Source organism: Mastigoproctus giganteus, chromosome 7, assembly GCF_048544385.1.
Source record: "Mastigoproctus giganteus isolate SK-2022 chromosome 7, ASM4854438v1, whole genome shotgun sequence".
In the NCBI taxonomy this organism is placed as follows: domain Eukaryota; kingdom Metazoa; phylum Arthropoda; class Arachnida; order Uropygi; family Thelyphonidae; genus Mastigoproctus; species Mastigoproctus giganteus.
In genome coordinates this window covers 103,426,462-103,452,582 of record NC_143581.1, presented here as the reverse complement: position 1 = coordinate 103,452,582, position 26,121 = coordinate 103,426,462, and the positions used below count along the sequence as shown (strand labels likewise).

The 26,121-nt window shown below is 37.8% G+C and overlaps 1 protein-coding gene across 7 annotated transcripts in view; it reads left to right on the top strand.

Moving 5' to 3' along the window:
• The window catches only part of Pex23 (tectonin beta-propeller repeat-containing peroxin 23), an 851,062-nt gene that overhangs the window by 186,233 nt on the left and 638,708 nt on the right, over window positions 1-26,121 (top strand). For all 7 annotated transcript variants that reach the window (XM_090377810.1, XM_090377813.1, XM_090377811.1 and 4 more), the window contains 2 exons: window positions 3,974-4,154; window positions 10,648-10,748. In XM_090377810.1, coding sequence (XP_090233936.1) covers window positions 3,974-4,154; window positions 10,648-10,748 — 282 coding nt within the window. The remainder of the gene's footprint in view (window positions 1-3,973; window positions 4,155-10,647; window positions 10,749-26,121) is intronic.

Here is a 26,121-nt window from a genome sequence, read left to right as displayed (position 1 = left end):
CACACATGAGGAGTTATTCACCGAGGGGAATTCCAGAGGTGTATTCAACTCTAGCAGTAAGGTACAGAATTTTGAAATAACTGGGAGTAAAGTGGAGGAGAAATTGTTGAAGATAAACACAAGAAAAGCATCCGGGGTGGATGGGATCTATCCAGTTATATTAAAGGAGGCAGCAAAGGAAGTAAGCAAACCCTTAGCCATAATTATGAGAGCTTCCTTGGACTCAGGGGAGGTACCCATAGACTGGAAATGTGCAAATGTGACCCCAATTCACAAAGGAGGATCAAAGGCTGACATAAGTAATTATAGACCTGTGAGCTTAACTTCTGTTCCAGGAAAATTAATGGAGGCACTGGTTAAAGAAGCACTGCAGGATCATTTAGACAAGACTTCAGTTATAGCTCGGACACAGCATGGTTTTGTTAAGGGGAAGTCTTGCCTGACCAATTTGATTGGATACTATGATGCAGTCACAAAAGAACTGGATGCAGGGAATAACTTTGATATTATATACTTGGATCTTAGAAAGGCTTTTGATACTGTTGCACATGGAAGACTGCTGCACAAATTGGAGCAGTGTGGCATTGGAGGCAAATTGCTGCTATGGATAAAGGGGTTGTTGAGGGGGAGAAGACAGAGAGTAGTAATCAATGGACACTGCTCATCGTGGACTAATGTTATTAGTGGAGTCCCTCAGGGTTCAGTATTAGGTCCATTATTGTTTTCTGTATTTATAAATGATATTGATGATGGTATATGAAGCTTAATGTCCAAGTTTGCAGACGATATGAAGGTTGGCAGGGTTGTCAAGGACACTACTGACACTATGCTACTGCAACAGGATCTGGAAAGGTTGAGCAGATGGGCTGAGAGGTGGCAAATGAAGTTTAACATTGACAAATGTAAAGTACTACATATGGGAAACAGCAATCCCAGAGCAACGTATCAACTCTGTGGTACTACACTGACAGTGGTAGAGAATGAAAGGGACCTAGGGGTGGTTGTGCAGGCAGATATGAAGTTTTCTGAGCAGTGCAGACAGGCTGCAAGAATAGTTCATGGTGTGTTGTCGATGATATATAGGAATTTTTCTAGCAGGGATAAGGAAGTGATTATTCCCTTGTATAAGGCAATGGTCAGGCCACACCTAGAGTACTGTATACAGGTCTGGAGGCCTCATTTCAAGAAGGATGTAGAGATGCTGGAACGAGTACAGAGAAGGGCAACAAGTTTGTTGAATGGAACAAAGGGGTGCTCTTACGAAGAAAGGCTTAAATTTTGCAAATTACAGTGTCTGGAGACTAGGCATCTGCGGGGTTATCTGATAGAGGTGTATAAAGCCTTGAATGGTTTTGAGTATGCTCAATGCTGATGGGATTCTTCCTCTTACTCAGAATAATCACCTGAGAGGGCATAAATTCAAATTGAGGAAAGACAGATGTAGGATAGACATGAGGAAATTTGCCTTTAGCCAGCTGGTGGTTTGTGGAACAGGCTTCCATCCCTTGTCGTGGAAGTTGATAACCTAAATAAGTTTAATGCTCAGCTGGACAGGTATTTCAAACGAACAGAGGGATGAAATGTAAGTGGTTATTTTTTATTTATTTATTTATTTATTTTTTTTTGGCTGATGCTGCATAAGCTTGCTTTCTTGCATGAAATGCCTCTACTAATGCTAAAAAAAGGAAGCCTGAGGCTTATGCTGCACCAGCCAAAAAATTTCTGAATTACTCCGAGAGTGTGAGTCAGAAGTAGAAGGGAATCACCAAGAAAGCGAAAAATGATGATTTCCAGCTCAGGACCCTGGGTGTGCCAAAGCCATACTCACCAGATGTGAGACCCTGGGGTCATATATAAAAGAATCCTCACTTGTTCCCAAAATGTATGCTATTATGATAGACAGTGATCTGAACACTTGTATTGCTTCATAGCTGACTTTATCATTTGATTCTGAGTAGATTTAAAGCCTCCATGAACTTTACTAAACAGTAAGTACACACTTGTGTAACTGTTATACAGTCATAGACTCATACGTTACATGTTTAATGTTACTAAGCAACTGGGCCTAGATAGTAAAATCAAGGATTCAAGGGCGAGTGCGTTTGGCACTCCCATCAATGTGTTCCTGAATTTTGGATTTGTGCTTATGCAATATTTTGGTACGCCCTTTTTTTGTCATTACAAATGAAATAAAATTGGAAGGAATATAGATCTGTTGGAACAGGTGCAGATAAGGGCAATGAGATTAGTTAGAGACACAAAATAGTGCTCTGATCAGGAAAAGTTTCAGTTCTGCAAATTGCAGTATCTGCAAAGAGGTCTGATTGTGGTGATGAAGGCCGTTAAAGAATCAAGTAGGCTCAATGCTGGTGGAATCCTTCCTTTTTGCTCAGACTGTACATCAGGGAAGGACATAAATTTAAATTGAGAAAGGATGTTTGCCTTCAGTTGATGGGTAGTTGATTGTTGCAACAAACTTGATAGCCTAAATAAATTTAAGGCTGAGCTGGACCTGCCTTTGGAACAAATGGTGGGGTGAAATGGGAGGGTTTTTTTTTTTTTTTTTTGCTGATGCTGCATAAACTTGCTTTCTTGCATCGTATGCCTCTACTAATGCTAATTCTAACTTCCATTCAGTGTTGTAGAAGTTGTTCTGTTCCATAAGATAATGTAGCTTGAATAAATTCAAGGAAGAACTGAACTAGACAAACTATTAGATGGGATGGACAAGTGATATGCTAAGTGCTTTTTTTTTTTTTTTTTTTTTTGTCTCGGCTAATTCTGTACAAGCTTACTTTCTCTTTGCATCATTTGCCTCTACTACAGTACTAATACTGTATGTAAATTTGCTTAACAACTGGTGGGAGATATGTACATTATGGAGTTTGATTCTCAGTAAAAAATTTGCATCGTTTGCCTCTACTACAGTACTAATACTGTATGTAAATTTGCTTAACAACTGGTGGGAGATATATACATTATGGAGTTTGATTCTCAGTAAATTTGTTGATAATATTGTAGTGCGAGTTTTATTGATACTGGAAAATGTGCTGTTTTTGTAATAGAAAACTTGTTTGTGCACACGGACTTAAGTATTGAACTTAACAGACAAGACTTAAATCAGTAAAGCAGCTTTATATTTTATTGTGTCAGTATATGCATACCCAGGGTCCTGAGCTTGATATCATCATTCTTCTCTTTCTTGGCGATTCCCTTGTTTTTCTCGCTCTCTCTTAGGGTAACTTGGGAATTTTTTTTTTTTTTTGGCTGGTGCAGCATAAGCTTCAGGCTTCCTTGCACCATATAGCTAATAATAATAATAATAACCATACAATTGAATATTAAGAAAAATAGTTGTCTTTTTACAGTAGAAATTTGTAAATATTTGAAATTGTCTATAAATAATTGAAAACAGGATGCAGCTCCCCCCCCTCTCTCTCTCTCTGATTGTCCTATGCAGTGGGCTTACTTACATGATCTTCAACTATTTTTCAGTGGAAATTTTCAAATTCAATAAATTGCATTGAATCATCAGTGAAAAATCAGTAGTGTATTCATTGTGTGCTTATCCTGTTAATGCTGAGATATCTTAAATTTTGGTTTGATTTATGTTGTTTGGCAACTTTAAAACCAGAAATGCATATGAAAAGCACAGAAATTAATTGTAATAAGCTTTTCATCCACATGTATTTCCAGTTGAAGGCTGCAATGCTGGTTGTAGGGGTGTGGATGATGATGACGACGACGACTACTACTACTACTGCTGTCCCCACTTCTACTACTGTGCTGCTTCTGTTTTTTTTTTTTTTTTTTTTGTCCATAACAGAGTATATAGAATTTATAATCTTAGAATATTTTTGTGGATTTCTTTTACATTCAGTATAGGAAATTATTTTTTTAATTGAAAGTGTATGTTGAGAACAGAGGTTGATAATATTATTATCATAATATAATTATTTTTGCTATTTTAAAGGTAGTATTTCGATATGGAGTCACTACTTTGTGTCCTGAAGGTATGGGGTGGATTCCAGTAGAGACACCTGGCAAATGTGAAGTTAGCCAAATAGCTGTTGGGCCTACAGGCTTAGTGTGGGCTGTAACTTGGGATGGCACTGCTTTAATACGGACTGGTGTCACAAGGGATAGACTTATAGGTTAGTTTTGATAAAAAAGGAATAACTGTGTGTAGTATACTAAGATAATGATTGCTGGCTCATAATAATATACTGTAAACCCCCGCGAATAGCGGGGGTTACGTTCCCGAGAAATGCCGCGAATACTGGGTTATGGCTCCCATAGTAATAAAGGGGTTCCGTTCCATAGTATGAAATATATAAGAAAAACTAGTCTAAAATTTTGTCTATGTTATGTATTATATGTACCTTAATAATATGACTATGTATATACAGTACATATTGAAATGCAAGCATATGGCATCGAAATGAAAATAAGAAACAATTTAATATTAAATATAATATTTATTAGAAATTTCAAACAAATCTTTCAAACCAGCACCTCTGCTAACTAAAAAACTTATCCCGTCAGTGAATAAGTTTAGCGAATCACCAGTTTCGCTAAAGTGTTGATAAAGGAGTTTTGCCTTTTCACGAATGATGAGTGAACTTAACGGAATTTTATTTTGAGTTCGGTCTTCTATCCACAGATTTAAAGCCTTTTCCATTTTTTCTAATTTAATATCACGAGTTACAGAGCAAATTTTTGAAGCAATTAGCGCATTTTCACAGACACTACGGCGGATTTTTTCTTCCGATTTCTAGGTGCCTCCGTAGCCAGGTGGGAAGGAACAGCAGTGCGTAGCACACGCTTATTGATTAGACCGGGGTTCGAGCCCGTCACCACCAAATACGGAGGATGCGGAAAGGTCAGGGAATGACCACCGCATATCCTGGAGCAATATGGCCATAGTTGCTAATGCTCCTAAAAACCAAATAACAAACATAACAAACAAGCAACTTCCGATTTCTTGATTGATCGTACCATTAATTCATTGATTTTATAATGTTTTGCCACTGAGGAGACACTTTCACCATTAGAAATTTTATCTAATAACTCAATTTTATTCGCTAATGTCATCACCTTCTTTGATCTTTTCACATTTCCCTTGTTATTCGTAGCCATATTTTTGTACGGGTTAGAAAGAACTTGTCCACAATAAAGTCACTTTCTTTCATTAACACACTCGAAAAATTCTGTTTTACACTGCAAAATGGTAGATTTATCACTTTTGTAAGCATATCAATTTATAAATTGATTCAATTTATAAGCATATAAATTAAAAGCAAACAACGAAACCTTCCATGACAAGCGCATAACACATACTGAACAAGGATTAGCGAGAAACATCCATGCTCGATTTTGTCACCCCTCTACCCCCACCCACTGAGCGCTGTTTTGACCGGGAAAGATAATTTTAGCCACACTCATGTTTTTTTATGTCGGAAAATATTCACGGTGCTTTAAAATTCACATTTTTTTTTAGGTTTCATTTTATATTAAATCAGCGACCGGGAATACGTGAAACCACGAATACAGATACCGCGAATAGTGGGGGTTTACTTTACTAGCAGGAGAGAACTCAAAATTTTAGTATAGTATTAGTATTGGCAACATGATACAAAGAAGCAAAGCTTATACAGCACCAACCAAAAAAAGAGGGGGGAACACTTAATTTATCATTCTTTCTAATAATTTGTTCAAACCTGTGTTAAATTGTTCCAAATACCTACCTCCACAACATTAGGTATGTTGTGGAGGTAGGTATAAAAAATTTCAACAAGTACAACAAGTTTCTATAAAAAAAATTGATTACTCTTTGATTGAATGTAAATTTTTCACACATCTGTTTTCTAGTTTAAATTTTTGTCTCTTTATGTGTTTCATCTGAGAAAAAAGATAAAGATGCAATCAACATTTAGTTTAATTAATCCTTTAAAATTCTTTTACATTTCATTGGTTGCCATGTAGATACTTAGTTTCTAAAGACTGGAGAATAGATGTATGAAAATTTACATTCAAACTTTGCATCTTCTTTGCACTGCAAAGGTGCTGTTGTCACACTTAGATTATTTTCATACAGTTATCCCTAGATTTTTTTCATAATTTGTGACACCACCTTGAGTTTGTTCTAGGTGGTACCAGTGGGTTTTTTTTTGGCACAATGGCCAAATTGCACCCCAGTCAGTAGTAAACATGTATTACTGCAACCTCATACCAAGTGATGCTTGTGGCTTTAAGGTCTTGCCAGTGGTTGAAGTTCATATACATCAGTACCACTCAGGTTTCAATTAATAAGGAGATATATGGTCTGTTATTTCCTACCCAGATTTTGTATAGTTTGGATATTATAACTCCAAAAGATTCTGGCTGTACCTGTGATTACACAATCTCTAGGCCAGCCATGGGATTATTTATACATGGGTGTTTTCCATAATTTAAGTTATACGTGGAAAATTTAAGTTATGTAAGCACGTACTTAATGCTTCATGAATGTCTGCAGTAAGCGTAATTCTATTATTCAAGGTATGGTCTCATTTCAATTGTCAACAGACATTGCTTTGAACAGTGTGTGTAACACACTGTTCTTTGTATGAACAATCCCATAGCCTAGACATGGGCTCTCCTGTCAGTGCTCATGTGGAGAAGATACAATGATGGTGCATTCACCATACATTTCCCAGGGCAGCAAAATGGCATTCTTGGCCATCTTAACAGCAAGTCCAAATTTTTTAAATTTACTATCAAAATCAAGAAAACCACTCCTATTTAGATACCATGATTGAAAGGGTGGAATTATGCCTAAAAACATCAGTTTATTGCAAATCTGCATATGTAGGACAATACACCAACTATAGTTCATTTCATATGACTGCCAAAGGTGTAATGTTGTCCAAAATAGAGCATGGCCTCATTTCTATATCAAAGCAGATAGACTAAAAGGGATTGAGTGGGTTAAATTAGATCTTGAAAAATGCAGTTACTTGAAATTGATTTTTAATTACTGGACTCTATTCTTAATGTCAGCACAGTAATACTTCGTCACAAATTGCTCATCTTTGACACACACACACACACACACACACACACACACACACACACACACACACACACACACACACACACACACACACACACACACACACACACACACACACACACACACACGTTGCTTATGTGTCTTTCTATCCTAGAAGAAAGGTATGCAAGAGGAAACCCAGGGTAAAGCCAGAATCTCACAGATTTATGACATCCAAACTATACAAACTCTGGTAGGAAATTACAGACCATTTACATCCTTTCCTAAAGATACCCGTATCCATTGAAGAGGAGTGGAATAATTTATCACATAACCCTCAGGGGTGTAATGTGGACTGTGCATTGGTGAGGCTATTTGTCATCTGGAGGATTGACTAAAAGACTATTGCGATGCAATTAAGACTGCCAATTTTGTCATAAGTAATAGCCACACATTACTTGCAAGAAGGCCATAACCTCAAACAAAGTGATGCTTGCATATTAGATTATGCGCACAGCTTTAAAATCCACCACTGGTTGCATTTCCTATACATCAGTACCACATGGGTTTCAGTTAATAGGGAGGTGATTGTGTGCATCCTATTTTTGAACTTTTTTGTGTTACCTGAGGTAAGAAAATGCTCCCATTGTTCCATTCCTCTGTTTCTTCTTCTTCTTCTTCCCCCTACCACATATATCATACTTTTTTATCATATATTAGTTGATTAAGTTTGATGGCAGCTAAAAGCTGCTGTATATTTATTTTTATAGTGTTTTTAGGTTTTTATTTGCTTTTATTCAGTGTACGGTATTCTATTTAATTTCATGAGTTTTAACTGTAAATATTTTGTAATATTTTATTTTATAATAAATTTTCTTTTGAGTTATTTGGTGTTTACAAGAAGTTATATGCATCTATTTCCTGATCTCAAAGGATCCTTTAACTACAGGGCTGTAGAATACTGCATCTCTGTTTTTCGGGAACGAATTATCAGTGTTAAGCAGGGGTCACCTGTACAACCTTTATATATTTTTTTTAGTGTGAAGATGTCAGTAAGATTCCTTAATATATGCCCATTGGCACTTGTAGGTTGGGTTTTATGTGGGCCTCTGAGATCTCCTGAATTTCTTTCTGTGTTGCCATAAGTTTTTCCTCATGCAAATTCCTCACAAATTTCACTATAAATGGTGATGAGAGCATGATCTCTTTTAACGTTGTATCTTTATTTACATGTATTCCTATTAATCATGCAGTATATTGTGTAAAAATGGCATTGACCAGGGATGCCTCACTTGGTAATAGATCACTGCTCAGTGTGGAAGATATTTGTACTGGGGTAGAATTATGTCTAGCTAGCACTACCATGTTATTTCAAGGAACTATGTATAAGCAGGTTTGCGGTACGGCCATGGGTTCACCCATTAGTGCCACTGTGGCCAACTTGGCCATGGAGGAGTTGGAAAGTAGGGTTTTTAGTGAGTGTTCGTTTCCTATCAGGAATTGGAGAAGATACGTTGACGATACTTTTGCCCTGGTCCAGAAGGGGAGGGAGGATGATGCCGTTTGCTGGCTTAATAGCTTCTCCCAATTTATACAATTCACCTCAGAGGTGGAAACGGGCGGTACTTTGTCGTTTTTGGATGTGTTTGGTCTCTAGGGTGGGTTCTAGGCTTAAGACATCAGTTTTTAAAAAACCCATGTGTAGAGGTCAATACACCCACTATAATTCAGCACAAGCTGGACAATACAAGAATAGTGTAGCAAAAGCTTTATTTGACAGAGTAAGATCACACTGTACCACTTCTGAGGATAAAGAGAAAGAAATTAATCGTGTCATGGCAGAACTTAGAAAGTGCGGATACCCCCAGAGGATCCTGGATAGATATAGTAGAGGGGTGTCCGAGCGTAGGGAGTCGTTCGTACCGGTAGCCACCGCATACATCCCCTACTATCCGGGCCTTACTGAGCATCTGGCAAGAATTTTACGGGGTTATATGACACGCTGTGTACAGCTTCCTGGGCGGTGGCTGTGCACAGCTGTGTCTCAGGTCAAAGACCGTATACCAAAAGATCTCAGTAGTGGAGTTATTTATAGAATAGAATGCCCGGATATGTGGGGAGTGTTATGTGGGGGAAACAAAACGACGGCTTAGGGATCGCCTGGGGGAACATTTAAATGCCATAAGAACCGCTGACTACAGTAAGTCTGCCGTGGCCGAACATTTTTGGGAGAAGCAGCATCAAATCTCCCTGGAGGACGCTATTATTTTGGATCATGCACACGGATACTGGGAGCGTAAATGGCTCAAGGGTTTACGGATCCAGTAAGAATACCATGAATAGAGATAGAGGCATGCGTATTCATCCTATTTTTGAAACAATTGTATTAAATTTGGATGAACGATTTTCTTTGCCACGTACCCGAGACATTTCCGCTTCCGGTTCTGACCATGTGCCGATTGAACCACGTGGAGAAATACCACGTGTGGAAGTACCGTGAACCTGCTATTTAAGGAGATGTTGCAGAAAGTTATATTACTGTTGAAGAAGAGAGCTGACGCTCTCGAAAGCTCCAGGTTTTTAGCGCTTTTAATTTTATATTTTAGCTTATTTTATTGTAAACGATCTTTTATTACAGTTTTTAGTCTTCCGTAATGTACAGTCATTAGTTTATTGTAAATAATTTGTTTTATATTATATTTTTATACTATTTGTAAAAATTTTAGTTACAGTAAATTTTGTTCAATAGTCGGTGTTATGAGTTTATTTCCTAGATATAGAAACAGTGTTGCTTAAGCAAGCAATATACCCAGTGTTGTTAACCATGAGTCAATCTAAAATTACTAATATTAGTTTTAACAAAAAAAATATTAATTGTTGCCATTAAGTTTTATTACTGTATTATTTATTGTCTGAAGGACTAAATATTAATTTCTTATTTTTTTTTTCTATTTTTTTAAAAAATTACTTATTGTTATGCTTGGTAGTAACAATAACCATACTTATTGTTACTTTGCTGTTATTTATGATGTAGAGTTGTGGGAAACCCTACTGGTACCACTCAACTCAACCCTATGTTACTTATGATTATAAGTGTATAAAACCCTTCAAAGTACAGTTAATGTTAGTTGTTATATAGGTATCTTAGATTACAACTTGGTAATGGTCTCTTCTCCAATGGAGCTTCTTTCCCATTCTTCAGTGGTGCATCTTTTCTTAGCCTTTCCCAGCCTCATCACATTTGGCATTACAACAATGCAAAATGGGATGCATTATTTCTGTTCCTCTTTTCCTTGATTGGGCAAAGTTATAAAACAATGTGCAGTGACTTTAAGCTGTAACTGCACAAGAAGGGAGGGGAAAGAAATAAACATCACCATAATAGACAACTTGGACATGTTTTCTGTAAATTTATAAACTCAACTTTTTGGGCTACACACTGTTACACTATTGGTGTAACAGTGTGTAGCCCAAAGATATTTTTGATGATTCTTGCTGATATGGCATTTCAAAGAAGTCATGTGAAATGCCATATCATCCTTTACATATGTGTGTTTTTGTATAAGTCTGTGTATATATATATATATATATATGTTTTTATCTTGGTTTAATAGGTGCCAATTGGAGAGAAGTACAGCCTCCTAATGCCGAAAATCGTATATTTCAGATCTCTGTTGGTATAAATGCCATTTGGGCTATCACAAGAGATAGTAAGGTAAAGTAATGTAAAGGAATTAGTGCATTAGTATTTATATTCTGGTAATTATCTGATTTTTAATTTTTGAATGTTTGTAAGCTGTTAAATTCATCTATTGTATTTTTAAAAAAAAATCACCCACCATGTGTTCTATATCATAACTTATTTCAATTGATGAAATGTAGACTTTGCTCCATTGTCGTAATTGTTTTTGGAGCCCTATTTTTTTTTTTTTTTTTTTTTTTATCATTTTCAGTGCTATCTGTTATTTTTCATGGATCTCCCTAAATTAACATGAAATCAAAGCCATTTCAGTGCACTTTTTAGCATAAAGAATAAGTTCAATCACAAGAGCTAAATCTGAAAAGTACAGAGTGGAGGACCATAGCTATGTTATTATTTTTGGTCTTGCATTCATGCTGGCATGAGCAAATTTACTCATATGTCAAGAGCAAGTTGATCGCATGTTTTTTTTCAGAAAATATTTAACCATAATATGTGAAACATCCAACTTGACATCCAATAACCATATTTTCTTGGAACACTTGGAAGTATGGTTCTTTGACCGGAAAGCTGAATTTTTACATCAACAGGTAATGCATTCTTGATAGCAAAATAATTATATTCCATTTGATGGAAGCTGTAGTTTTGAAACAACTGCAAGATGTACACATACAATCATTACATATTGTGTAGATTTTGGTACAGGGTACAATTCATCATCTTATACAATTCATCATCTTATAAACACTTCAGAATTATGCTCCTTTTTGCCATAGTAACTGATTTTTGAAGCAAGATTGAAATCAGAAGGGGGAACCACTGTTCAACTTGCATAATGTATATCAGGCAGTTATTGGAATCAATTGGAGAATTACACAGTTCCTTGAAGATAGGGGTGCTACCTCCTTTGACTTTTTGTGGTCAGCCTAGTTCTGTGTGGTTGTTCATTGTGAATAATTTTACAAAATTTGGACAAATATTTATTTCCTAAATGGAACTTTTGTAATTACCTTTGTAATTAAAATATGTGCAGTGAAAAAAGAGCATGTCTTCTCTTGTCTTGTTTGAAAAATTAACACATTGAATTACACAAATTAAATAGCAACTAAAAGATACTATTACTAAATGCAGGATGTACTTCATACCAAATGCTAGAAAAATACCGTACTAGGAAAAAAAAAAAAAAAAAGTTTCATCTGTTATACATTATTACTCGTATTCTAAATCTTTTAAACAAGGAAAATATTAACATATCTAATTACACAAATTATCAAGCAACTGAAAGTTACTATTACTAAATGTGGTGATTTACTTTATACCAAATGCAAGAAAAATATGTTACTGGGGGGGAAAAAATGCATATTTGTTATGCATTACTTCTCTTATAATTGTATTTTAAATCTTTTTAACCAAAGAAAAATTAAAAATCATGCATCAAGTTGCAATTATGCATCAAGTTGCTTTCCGGACTTACTAAATATTTTTCCTAAACGACACACAACAACCTGAAATAAAAAAAAAGAAGAAAAGTGCTAAAAAAAATCTCTTATGGGTGTTTGAGGAAAAAAGTTCATTTACAGAAAACACATGAATGCTCCAAGATTTTGTAATAATACAAAGATGAGATAATACTATCTCATCCAAACAGTCTTCTTTGTTTTGCATCTAAAGAGCAACAATCTCCAAAAATATTTTATTTTATCTATAAGCAGAGAAAGCATCAAGTTGGCAGTTTAGAAATTCCACAGATAGACTGCATCACATGTCTTCAGCATTCTTTTAGTGCAAGACTTGCTCCATTATTACAAAGTTCACCACATGATTCTCCAGGGTTTTTGACCACATAAAGGGCGAGGCAGCATTCTAAACTCTTTTCCCTAAGGAGCCACAAGTCACACCCAGGATGTGCTATGAGAACATGAAGGGCACTGTATGCCATTTATACTTTTGATTGTCAACGGCCAGGACATGTTCATCTACATCCCCATTCCTCCAGAATACCCCCTCCCCAAGTGAAACACTTGACATGCAAGTGCAACAACAACAAAAAAACCAATAACTATCCTGACAGTGTCTCTGATGTCACATACCACAATTAACCTTTCCTTAATAGGAATTTGGTTAACTTAATTGGAAGGACCATGTAAACCTGGTAATGAATAGCTGTATTAGAAAACTAGATGAAGTAAAATTTAATTCTAAAAAATAAAAGTAAATTCAAATATTTTCTCTGCATTCTGCCCAACAATATCTCAACCACAACAATGCACACTTGCATGAAAACAGACTCCTGAACTGGATATGCCTTCCCCTTCTCATCCCCCATTAATGTCATTTGATATATATAGGCTCAAAAATGTAATATCTGAAACAAAAAAGAAAAAGAAAGGATCCTTAAAATTTTGAACAATGTGTGTGTCACGATCAGGGCTGGCCTGAGCTATGCACGATCCAGGCGGTCGCCCAGGGTACTGGCACTTTGGGGCGCATGACATTGGGGGTGTCAAAGGTTTGAGAGGGCACATATGCTTTATGGAAGGGGAAAAATAAAAGATTTGGGGAAAGATCAGTAAAATCCAAATTTTACCGATGTCATTAATAAATTTTCTGATATAAAATCAAGGAAAGGAATGCATTAAAGGAATTTCATTTGGCACTCAAGAAAAATGACATTTGGTGTTAATAACAAAAAATTCTTCTTAAATTTTTGCTTTGTATTTTTAAAAAAGCTTTGATGTAACTTGTTGTAACGTAATGTAAAATCTATATTTATTCTTAAGCATCTACTATTTAGTATTGTCATGAAGTCTGTCACCAAATCCTTCCACTTCCAGATGGGACACCAATTTGAAATTTGGTGTAAATATAGATGATTGGCTAAAAACCTATGTGCATCCCATTTCTTTCACATGAGCTGCTGAAATTTAATTATAGAAACTGTTATTATATTATTATTATATAAATTAAAGGCAAGCTTAACTGCAATCCAATGCTAGTATTTTGATAAATGACCTTATAAAAAATTGACTCTTTTGTAAAATTTTTATTGTAATATTTTAATATGACAAATAAAACATTATAAATATTCTGGTTGTCTTTTTTGTGTTTACATTTGTCTTTTTAACTTTTCTCTAGCAAAAATAAAAATATTAACTCAATAAAAACACCTTAAATATTTTCTATCTGGTAGGGGGACACAGGAATGCCTCCCTGTCAGGGGCACCAATATACCTTGGGCCAGCCCTGATCATGATATACTATGGGGTGAGGGGTCTTCAAGGAAAAGTGGGCCTCATCTGGTGTGGCAGTAAAGATAATGAAACAATATAAAAATAAAATAAATAGGCTATACTTGAATTTTGGGCAGATTTGTCAAAGTCAAGATGAAATTAATGAATAAAATATTTAACATTTTTAGCATATATGCTCTAGTAGAAGGGAAAGTTCAGAATACAGAAGAATTTTGTGAAATGCTTCAAGATTATATAGATAAAAAAAACAAAAGGGGGGCTATATGGGAGACTTTGATCCAAGAGTTGGAACAAGTTGGATCCAGTACATCATATAACAGCTGTTTATGGGATGTACTGGATCATCAACAATAATGGAACATTACTAAAAGATTTTTGTGTCTTCAGTAACCTAAAAATTACCAAAAAAATCAACTTCAACAATTGATTATATCATTGTCTCTGAGAATCTTAAATATAATATCAGCGAACATGAATATTAGAGGTAGATAGTGATCATAGGCTAGTAGGGAGAGCAGGTTTAATATGAAAAGATATGTCTACAACAAAAAGAAAAAGATAACCTAAAAATAAATAGACAGCTTAAAATTCATCATCTAGTAGAAGAAAGTATTAGAAACTATAAAAACAGGATAAAAGAAAAAATTAAGCCAACTACATAGAAACTGGTTAGAAAAATATTGAAGAAGCTATAGTAAATGCAGCCAGATAGTGTCTGGAATTTCAATCAGAGTAAATATAAAATGGCTTAGAACCTGGACAGATGATCTGAAATTATTAATTGATAGAAAAAACAAACATATAGAATTTACCTACAGTGTAAGAACGTAAATGATTATAAATTGGAAAAGGCCTCTGTCTCCATGATTCATTTCTAAAATATATATTTCAGTCGTACCAGAGTAACGAATAAAAAACAAGGTTTGAGAAAAAATCCTTTAATAATAGTAAAGACTAGTTAAGAAAACAAAAATAAATACATCTACAAAAAGCTTTCGGACTTGCGTAGTTCTCCTTCAGTTGGGGAATGAGTATTATTATGAAACAAAGAATACCAGGTGCTCAGCCATGGTGGTAATAGTAAAGACTAGTTAAGAAAACAAAAATAAATACATCTACAAAAAGCTTTCGGACTTGCGTAGTTCTCCTTCAGTTGGGGAATGAGTATTATTATGAAACAAAGAATACCAGGTGCTCAGCCATGGTGGTCATGCAAGGTGAAAACTGTGACATGGGTGCAGGTAACGATCAGTTTTTGGAAATAGAGGCTCGTGGTTGTAAACATAGTGCTTGAGTATGAAGCGTGTGCCAATGCTTATCATTCTGGGGGATAACTGCTTCCATGATGGGGTGAATGCATCCTCCTTTATTTCAGTTAAAGAAGATTATTGTACTCTCCAAATTCCAATTCTGCACTGCTTCTATCTGTGTGACTCTGATATCTGATGTCTCTGATATCCCAACAGTTATTGACCTTTGATGTCTTGACCAGCACTTCAAATTCATAAAATTTATTTACTATACTCCTAGCACTGGTGTACATGCACCTGTTCTTAATCTTAGTTACCCTAACTCAGCCCATGTCTTTACTTTTTCCATGATGACTTCCAGCAGTTCTTGAAATCCCCAGCAACATGCTTTTCAGGTTGCTGCTCATTGCAACAAAAGCAGTGCAAGGATCACTTTCACCTCTTTTTGTGGCTACTGTTAATCTATTATTAAATGTATATCATCCCTTATACAGGGATGGTAAACATTTAAGTGTATACCATCCCTATAGAAGCAATAGAAGCAGTCTCTCCTGTCAACAAGCACAGACCATGCTGATAGAAATTCTACTCCATGAGCTTTGCACAATCTCCCCCATGGCTGAATTGATTAACAAGGCTCTCATCATATACTCCCTCCTACCGTGTCTGGGCTGAATTGCAGAGACTTTCAAATTTTACCCTAACTTGCAACTTTTTTCGACATTGACCTGTACTTGTTAACTAAGTCTACAGATCCTTTCAGTTCTCCTTCAAGCCACAGCTCTCCCACTACATAATAGACTGCTGTAAAAATTGGAGCAGAGTGGCATTAAGGAAAAATTACTGCTATGGATAAAGGGATGGTTGAGTGGGAGATGACAGAGATTTGTTATCAATGGACACTGCTCCTCATGCATTAACGTTATCAGTGGTGTCCCACAATGTTTGGTGCTTGTCCCATTGTTGTCCCAATTTGTAGTTATTAATGATATTGAAGAAGGTATATCAGGCTTAATATGTAAGATGTTACTAAGGTTGACAAAGTGTTTAATGACAATAATGCTGGTCAAAGGATGCTCTCATTGAGTGGGAGACGACAGAGATTTGTTATCAATGGGCACTGCTCCTCATGCATTAACGTTATCAGTGGTGTCCCACAATGTTTGGTGCTTGTCCCATTGTTGTCCCAATTTGTAGTTATTAATGATATTGATGAAGGTATATCAGGCTTAATATGTAAGATGTTACTAAGGTTGACAAAGTGTTTAATGACAGTAATGCTGGTCAAAAGATGCTCTCATTGAGTTGGAGAAGACAAAGAGTTGTTATCTATGGACACTGCTTCTCATGGACTAATGGCGCCTCCGTAGCCAGGAGCAGCAGTGTGTAGCACAAGCTTGATTAGACCGGGGTTCGAGCCTGTGAACACCAAATACGAAGGATGCGGAAAGGTCAGGGAATGACCACCACATATCCCTGGAGCAATATGGCCTTAGTTGCTAATGCTCCTAAAAACCAAATAACAACAGCAGCAGCAGCAATTTAGAAGCAACTGATCATGGACTAATGTTATCATTGGAGTCCCCTATGGTTTGTTGCTGGGCCCATTTTTATTTTCTGTATTTATTAATGATAATTGATGAATGTGTATCAGTTTGTTTTGTTTGTTTGTTATTTGGTTTTTAGGAGCATTAGCAACTAAGGCCAAATTGCTCCGGGGATATACAATGGTCATTCCCTGACCTTTCCGCATCATCCGTATTTGGTGGTCATGGGCTTGAACCCCGGTCTAATCAAGAAGTGTGTGTGTGTGTGCTACGTGCTGCTGCTCCTGCCCACCTGGCTACTGAGGAGCCCCCACCATGTGTATCAGTCTTAATGTCTAAGTTTGCAGATATTTTGGAGATTGGCAGGGTGGTTAATGACATTAATGATGGTATTCATGAAGTCACCACAGAAGCGATCAAAGCCGCGGGAGATGTACTGCTTCGCCGACTACACTCACTCCTCAAAACCATCTGGTGCACTGAACAAATTCCGCTAACATGGAGGAAAGCCATTATCGTACCGATCCACAAGAAAGGTGATAACCGGGACTGCAAGAACTACCGTGGCATCAGCCTCCTTTCCATCATCGGAAAGGTCTTTATGAAGATCATCCAGTCAAGACTGCAAAAACATCGCGAGCAAACCAGTCGAGAAGAACAGGCAGGATTTAGACCCGGGCGAGGATGCTGTGATCAAATCTTTGCCATTCGTCAGCTGATGGAGGAGAGGATCCGGTGTGGACAGCGAACCGTCATTGTTTTCATTGACTTTAAGTCTGCTTTCGACTGTGTCCACCGGCCTGCCTTATGGAAACTACTAGAGGTTGAACATGTCCCTCGAAAAGTCATCACACTCCTCCAAACTGCATACAACGGTTTAACCAGCCAGGTGCGCATCCAGAACGATTTATCTGAGGAATTTACCATCCAAACTGGAGTCCGCCAAGGGGATGTAGCCTCCCCGTTGCTTTTCAACATCGTGGTCGACGCCATTATGAGGCAAGCATTCAGAAACAGACAGGGCATACAATATGACAAGGATCACTATGTGACTGACCTGATGTTTGCTGATGATAGTGCTATCCTTGGCGGTAACGACGCTGAAGCCACGGACATCCTCTATGACATTGCCCGCATTGCCCAGCCATACGGTTTGAAGATCAATGCTGGTAAGACAAAGGCCCTGACAACAGATGGGTCGCAAGCCACCATCCATCTCGAAGGCGTCCAGATCGAGCAAGTGCAGGACTTTAAATACCTTGGGTCGCTGGTCCAGGAGAAGAAAGTTGCATCCACCATGGAAATCCACAGCAGAATTGGACAGGCGGCCACTGCGTTCGCCTCGCTCCAATGGTGTCTGTGGAAGAGGACCAACATTTCCACAAAGACTAAAATCCGACTCTTCCGGACTTTGATCCTGCCCATTCTTCTTTACGGGTCGGAAACATGGATTTGTCTCAAGTTAGATTTGAACAAGCTTGAGGTATTCCAAATGCGATGCCTGCGGCAGATCTTGGGCATCTCTCTTCGCGACCGCATCACTAATGATACCATCCGCGCCAGATGCCAACAGCAACCAACCATTGCCGACCAAATCCAGAAGCGAAGGCTTAGATGGTTTGGCCACGTATGTAGAATGGACACGAACAGAATACCATCCACACTCCTTTGGAGACAACGACCCACCCAATGGAGCATCCAACGGACCGCGCCTAGGAAAACGTGGGCCAAGCAAGTGGAAAATGACTTGAAGAACCGACGTCTCGACCTTAACCAGGCCAGGACTGACGCCATGGATCGTAAGGTATGGAAGAACATCACAGAGCAAGTCCGAAACCCTGCGGCACCTACAGCAGCATACTGGTTGCGTGGCCAACCGCCTCCCCCAGCTGCCAGCTAAGGACCAAAGAAGAAGAAGAAGAAGAATGATGGTATGCTACAACAAGATCTAGATAAATGAGGCAGTTGAGCTGAGAAATGGCAATTAAGGTTTAACATTGACAAATGCAAAGTACTATATATGTAGCAGTAATACAAGATTAACGTACCCATTATGTGGTACTACAGTCAGAGTTGTGAGAAATGAAAATGAACTGGGGGTAATTGTGAAGTCAGTTATCAAATTCTCTAAGCAGTGCAGACAAGCTACCGAGACAGTACATAGGATTTTGTCAGTGATATGCAAGAATTTTGCTAGCAGGGATAAGGAGGTGATTATTCCATTGTATAAAGCAATGGTCAGGCCACATCTTGAATACTGCGTACAGGTCTGGACGACTTATTTTAGAAGGATGTGGAACCTAACTGCTACATCCATCCTTATTTTAGGAAGGATGTAGCAGCCAGGTTCAGAGAAGAGCACTGAAAGGTACAAGCCAATCTGATTGAGTTATTAAAGCTTTGAATGGATTGAGCAAGCACATTTGTGATGAGATTCTTCTTCTTGCTCAGAATGTGCACCTGAGGATGCATAAATTCAAATTGAGGAATGATGCATGTGAAGACTCTCGTCATGCTTTTCACACTCTTCCTGCCTATAGGTTACTCCCGCTCTCATTATACCTTTGCTTATATATACATTATACCACTAAATTCATGCCACATAGCTTTTAACTTTAGACTCAGCAAAAGCTCTTTGTGCTCAGACTGCTTTTCATAAGAAGTATGACACTACCATGCCTCCTATCTTCTCAATATTTCCTAAATTCATTCTACATACCATACTGGAACTTGTAATCCCAATTTTATGCCGGCATCATGTTTCTCTTATGTCAGCATTAGCTGTCCTAACCAGGAGTTCAAATTCAGCCATTCTGTTGACAACACTCTTGACATTACTGTAGACACAGTTAAGACTAAGTATTCTTCTATAATTTAATACCTTGGCTCATCCAAATATGGATGAAATTAAGGCCCTTTTGCAAAAGCATGAGGTCATTTGCTTTTGATTACAGGAGATACATCTCCATTAGGAGATGCACATGATGCAAAAAAGCAAGCTTATACAACATCAGCCAAAAAAAAGAAAAACTTCCCATTTCACCCATCCATTCGCTCCAAACGTTCTTCCTTAAATTTATTTAAGCTCTCAACTTCCACAATGACAGATGGAAGTTTTTTCCAGCAATCACCATCTGCTGGCTAAGGCAAATTCTCGCACATCTATTCTGCAACTGTCTTTCCTCAGTTTCAATCTCTGCCCCCCCCCCTCAGGTTTGTAATCTGAGCAAGAGGAATAATCCCATCAGTATTGAGCCTGCTCAATCCATTCAAGGCCTTATACACCTCAATCAGATCACTTTGCAGGTGCCTAGTCTCCAGATGCTGCAATTTGCAGAACTTAAGCCTTTCTTCATAAGAGCACCAATTTGTTGACCTATCCAGACTTGTTGCCGTTCTCTGTACTTGTTCTAGCAACTCTACATCCTTCCTAAAATGAGGATTTCCAAACCTGTATGCAGTACTCAAGTTGTGGCCTGACCATTGCCTTATACAAGGGGATAATCACCTCCCTATCCCTGCTATCAAAATTGATGTTTATCATTGACAAGTCCCTATGACCTATTCTGGCAGCCTGTCTCCACTGATCAGAAAACTTCATATCTGACTGCACAATAACTCCCAGGTCTCTTTTAATCTCAACTACCCTGAGTGTAACACCACCCAGTTGGTACATTTCTCTGGGGTTATTGCATTTGTCACTTCTCAGCCCATTTACCCAACTTTTTCAGATCTTGTTGCAGCAGCTTACTGTCCTTACTGTTATGAACAACCCTGTCAACTTTTGTATTATCTGCAAACTTGGACAATAAGCTTGATATACTTTCATCAATATCATTGATAAATATACAAAGCAACAAGGGGCCCAACCCGAACTCTGTGGAACACCACTAATAACTACTTTTTTAACTAAATAATGATTTAGATTTTGCAAACGTAACATTATTAATTAATACATAACTTGAACGGAAGTTATATAATGAATCTCGGAGATAACACTCGATGCTGAAAAAAAAAATAGATATATATATTGTTATAATTGCATTGGGATATACGTTTAGGGTTATAATTTTGTACTGAAATTAAATTTTATTGAAATTAAATCTAAATCATGACTCAGACCAGAGCAGCGAAGCAAGAGGCTCAAGCTAATGGGAGCGCTGTGGCTCAGGGTAGAACTGAGGGAGGCAGTTGCCCTCCGAATCACAGCCTTTTAAAATGCACTTCTTGCTTGATGTTGTGGAGCAGTCAGGTACGGGACATGATATTTCCAAGGGGAATGTCTTTGTGTGTGCATGATGTAAGGAGCTTGAGGAAATCAATCGACAACTCAGCATTGTTATGGGCCTTTATGTGAGAGCTTGTAGGACAGAGTGGATACCCTCAAAGGATCTAAGAGGGGCCCATCAAGCTCTCAGCTGCCCACACAGCAGCAGCAACCCCCAAGGCAGAATGCGCTGGTACCACAGGAACTTGTAGTTATTGGTGACTCTGTTGTCAGGGAATCGGGGAACATATTGTGTAAAATGGATAGGTGGAACAGGACCAGGGTATGTCTGCCAGGGCAAAGGTTGATGACATTGTAGAACAGATATCATCTTTTATGGGAAAAAAGGTGATATTGTTGTACACGTTGGCACTAATGACATTAAGAGTAGGAGACTGGAGGAATTACTAAACAAGCACAGGTCACTGTTGAAAAAAAGCCGTGAATTAGGGTTGAATTTGAAAGTGTCTGCAATTCTGCCCAGACATGATAAGAGGGAGTATATGATGCGAGCCTTGTCGATCAATTTGACCCTGGAGAGATTGTGCAAGGCTCAAGGGGTAGAATTTTTTTCAGTCTGGTCTGTGCTTGTTAACAGGATAGACTGCTTCTATAAGGATGGGATACACTTAAATAGAAAGGGTGCAAGAATATTTGCTGATGCTATCGAGGCAGTGTTAGGTGAGTCGGAAAACTGCTAGATTAGGGGGATACACGGACTAATAGATTAACAGTAGCTGCTGGCAGGGTGAAAGTGATTCTTGCACTGCTTCTATTGGAATGAGCAGCAGCCTGGAAAACAAGATGCAGGGGATTTCAGAGACTGCTGGAAGTTATTGTGGTACAAGTAAACACAAGGATTATGTTAGAGTAGCTAAGAATAGGAACAGGTGAATGTTTACTTGCATGTACACCAGAGTTTGGTAAAGAAATTTGATGAATTTGAGGTGTTAGTCAAAACATCAAAGGCAGATAATGTACACCAGAGTTTGGTAAAGAAATTTGATGAATTTGAGGTGTTAGTCAAAACATCAAAGGCAGATATTGTTGGGATATCAGAAACATGGTGTCACACCTATAAGGAATGTAGAACTGGAATTTGGGGAGTACAATATGTACAGGAAGGGAGGAGGAGGGGTTATGCTATTAGTTAAGAAACACAAACTCCAAGGAGGTACAGCTAGTCAACATAACTGGACAGTGCAGTGTCAAGTCAATTTGGTGTGTGTCTGTCATAAGCACTGGGAAATCAAAATTAAGAGTAGGAGTGTGTTTTAGGCCTAACGACTCTGATGAGTATAATAAAAAAACTGTACAGGGAAATGGAGTGGGCCAGTAAATCAGAGTTATAATGGGGGATTTTAATTTCCCGGATATTGACTGGAATTTGTCGGTTGGTCACTCACACCACTAACAAGGCTTTTGTGGATTTATTGGATGATTGTTTTCTACATCAGCATGTTCGGGAGGCAACTAGAGGGAGTAATACTCTTGATCTGATTATCAGTAGTGATTTTTCATGCATTAAGAATCTGCAGATAAAGGAACCACTAGGTGGCAGTGATCACAGTGTGCTGAAGTGGGATTTACTCAAAGAGGTAACTACCATCAGGGGTAAAGGGAAGGGTTTTTGCTTTCGTAAAGGCAACTACGATGGTCTGAGACAATATTTAAATTCTATACAGTGGGACCAACTGATTATGTCACCAACAGCAAATTCAAAATGGGAAGCATTCAAAGAATTTATCTTGGAAGCTACTAGGCTTTACATACCAACTAAGAAATATTGTTCAAGGTTTAGGATCCTCCGTAGCCAGGTGGGAAGGAGCAGCAGTGCGTAGCACACGCTTCTTGATTAGACCGGGGTTCGAGCCCGTCACCACCAAATATGGAGGATGAGGAAAGGTCAGGGAATGACCACCGCATATCCCGGAGCAATATGGCCTTAGTTGCTAATGCTCCTAACAAACAAAAAAAGTGAAAAAAAAAGTGAGAGTCAAGGTCTAGGCCTAAATGGATGTCAGATGAACTAATGAGACATATGGCAGAGAAGAAAAATGCATGGGATACCTAAAAATCAATGGGTGACATGGAAACCTATGATAGATATAAACTGGTCTGTAACCAAGTCACAAAGGAGATTAGGCAGGCAAAGGCAGATTATGAGAAATCCTTGGTAAAAGATGCAAAGAAAAACAGAAAAGAGTTCTTTACATATGTAAACTCTAGCAAGAGGGGAATGAATCAGATTGGTCCACTGGATATTGATGGTTGAACTGTTGATGATCCTGCTCAGGTGGCTAACAAACTAAACGAGTATTTTGCATCTACATACACACATGAGGAGTTATTCAGGAAGGGGAATGCCAGAGGTGAGTTAAACTGGTAGTGAGCTAGATGATTTTGTAATAACTGAGAGGAAAGTGGAGGAGAAATTGTTGAGGATAAACATAAAAAAGGCATCCGGAGCTGTTGGAACGAGTACAGAGAAGGGCAACAAGATTAGTGAATGGAACGAAGGATTGCTCTTACATTTTATCATGCTCAATGCCGATGGGATTCTTCCTCTTGCTTAAAATAATCACCTGAGAGGGAATAAATTCAAATTGAGGAAAGACAGATGTAGGATAGATGTGCGGAAATATGCCTTTAGCCAGCGGGTAGTTGGTTGGTGGAACAGACTTCCATCCCTTGTTGTGGAATATGATAGCCTAAATAAATTTAAGGCTCAGCTGGACAGGTATTTCGAATGAACGGAGGGGTGAAATGGGAGTGGTTTTTTTATTTTGGCTGATGCTGCATAAGCTTGCTTTCTTGCATCATATGCCTCTACTAATGCTAATATTGATGATGGTGTATCATTTTTAATGTCCAAGTTTGTAGATGATATGAAGATTGGCAGAGTTGCTAATGACAGTATGCTGTTGCAACAGGATATAGAAAAGTTGAGCAGATGGGCTGAGAAGTGGCAAATGAAATTTAACATTGACAAATGTAAAGTACTACCTATGGAAAGCAGTAACTCCAGAGTAATGTACCAACTATTAACGTATTCAGTAGTAGGTAGATTTGCAGTTGGGTTTCTATTAACTGTTTTCTCCAACTAATTTGCAACCTGGGACTGGCATACCTCCGATAGACATTGATAATTTTAATATGCAGTTGCCTTTTCCAGTTTTATTATTATGGGATTTTAGTGGATGCTGTATCCTGTGTGGTAGTGCCATTGGTGTGAGGGGCTGCATCATAGAGCATATTCTTATTAACAATTACCTCTCCCTTTTAAATGTGAGTAGTAATAATAGTACCAGTATGTTTTATACCATTGATCCTTTTCTTGACCTTGTCTTTTGTTTTTTGTTAATTTGGTGAAAGATTGATCATGCTGACTGGAATGCTTTCTATCATGTGGCAGCACTTAACATCATCACAGTCAGATGGGGGCTTATCATTCATGCAGTAAGCAGTTTCCAACAAGGCTTGGTGGATGTTATGACGATATCTCACCATGGCTGGTCTCATAGCCTTTAAATATGTTTGTGCTAAAGCTCATTATATCTGATGTCAGGGCCAAAAGGAATCATGGAACCATTTTGTCTATTACACAGTTGAACAGCCCAGAGTTGACCTGGGACAAAAAACTGGAAATTGAATAGAAAGCACATGTTACCCTTCATCAATCCTTGAACATTAATGGATGCTCAGTATTTACCTTTCATAAACCATTTTCTGACATCTCAGTAGCATCATTTTTCTCCATATAATTTCTGGTTCTGAAAAATCAAAATGACAGATACTTAATATCATATCAGTGAGTGTTTACCTATACTTTTGACCATTTTACCATACAAGAGTTAAAAACAGTTCCAACTCTTACTAAGAATGGTGTTGTTGGACCAGATACATCCATTAATAAATGATTGAGCACTTTTCACAAAAATCTGTGGATCACCTACTCTTTCTATATAACAGAATCTTCCTGGTGGAGCAAATTCCAGACTCCTGAAAATAAGGCCGTCATTCTTGTCTTTTCTAAGCCAGGAAAAGATCTCAAAGTTCCAATAAACTGTTATCCTATCACTCTAACTAGCTGTTGGCACAAAATATATGAGAGAGAATGGTCAATGTGCATTGGTATTTAAAAGCAAATTATCTTATTGCCAACATTCATTTTGGCTTTTGATGAAACCACTCCATTCAGTTAGACTGGATGCATACATCTGAGATATTTTCCAAAATGAGAGCACCTGATGTCTATGTTCTTCAATATGAAAAAATCATGTGATTACAACTTGGAGAGTTGGTATTTTAAAAGACCTTTATAGCTTCTGCCTAAGCAGTGCTCAAGGATTACCTTTATTATGCTTTTTTTGCCATTAAAGTAAATTAAATAAAAATAAATAAATTTTCTGTTTATACTCCGGCACGACAACCAAGTCAGTAGAGTTTACAATAAATCGTCAATACAAATATTTATCGTATTTAGTAGTCACGGGCTTGAACCCCGGTCCACTCAAGGAACGCGTGCTATGCACTCTCGCTCCTGACCACTGGGCTACGTCAGGCCTTTATGGAAATTCCTTTATGGAACAGCTTCCTCCAGCTATGTACAGCTCGCTGTGTATTGATGACTTAAGTATATTTCCAAATCAAGCAACATTGGGAAGATTATTGGAAAACTACCAAACCATTCATTGCCTCTACTAGTGGGCTGTGACAAATAGTTTTAGAGTCTTACTGCAAGTATAATATTCATCTGGAACCTGATTTGATGCTTGGTGAAAATGCTATTCAGTAGTACCTAAGACAGAATTCTTGGGATTCATATTTGATAAAAAGTTGACATTTTTCATCACCTCAACTGTACATAAAGTGCACAAGGGTTTAAACCTCACTATGTTCTTTCTTCTTCTTCTTCATGTAAGATCATTGCATTTTACTCTATCTTTGTTCTTATATTCAAGGAGGAGAGGGCCAGATGTTTATCAAACTCTAACAGGGTGTTAAATGATTTTGTAATAACTGAGAGCAAAGTGGAGGAGAAATTGTTGAAGGTAAACATAAGAAAGACTG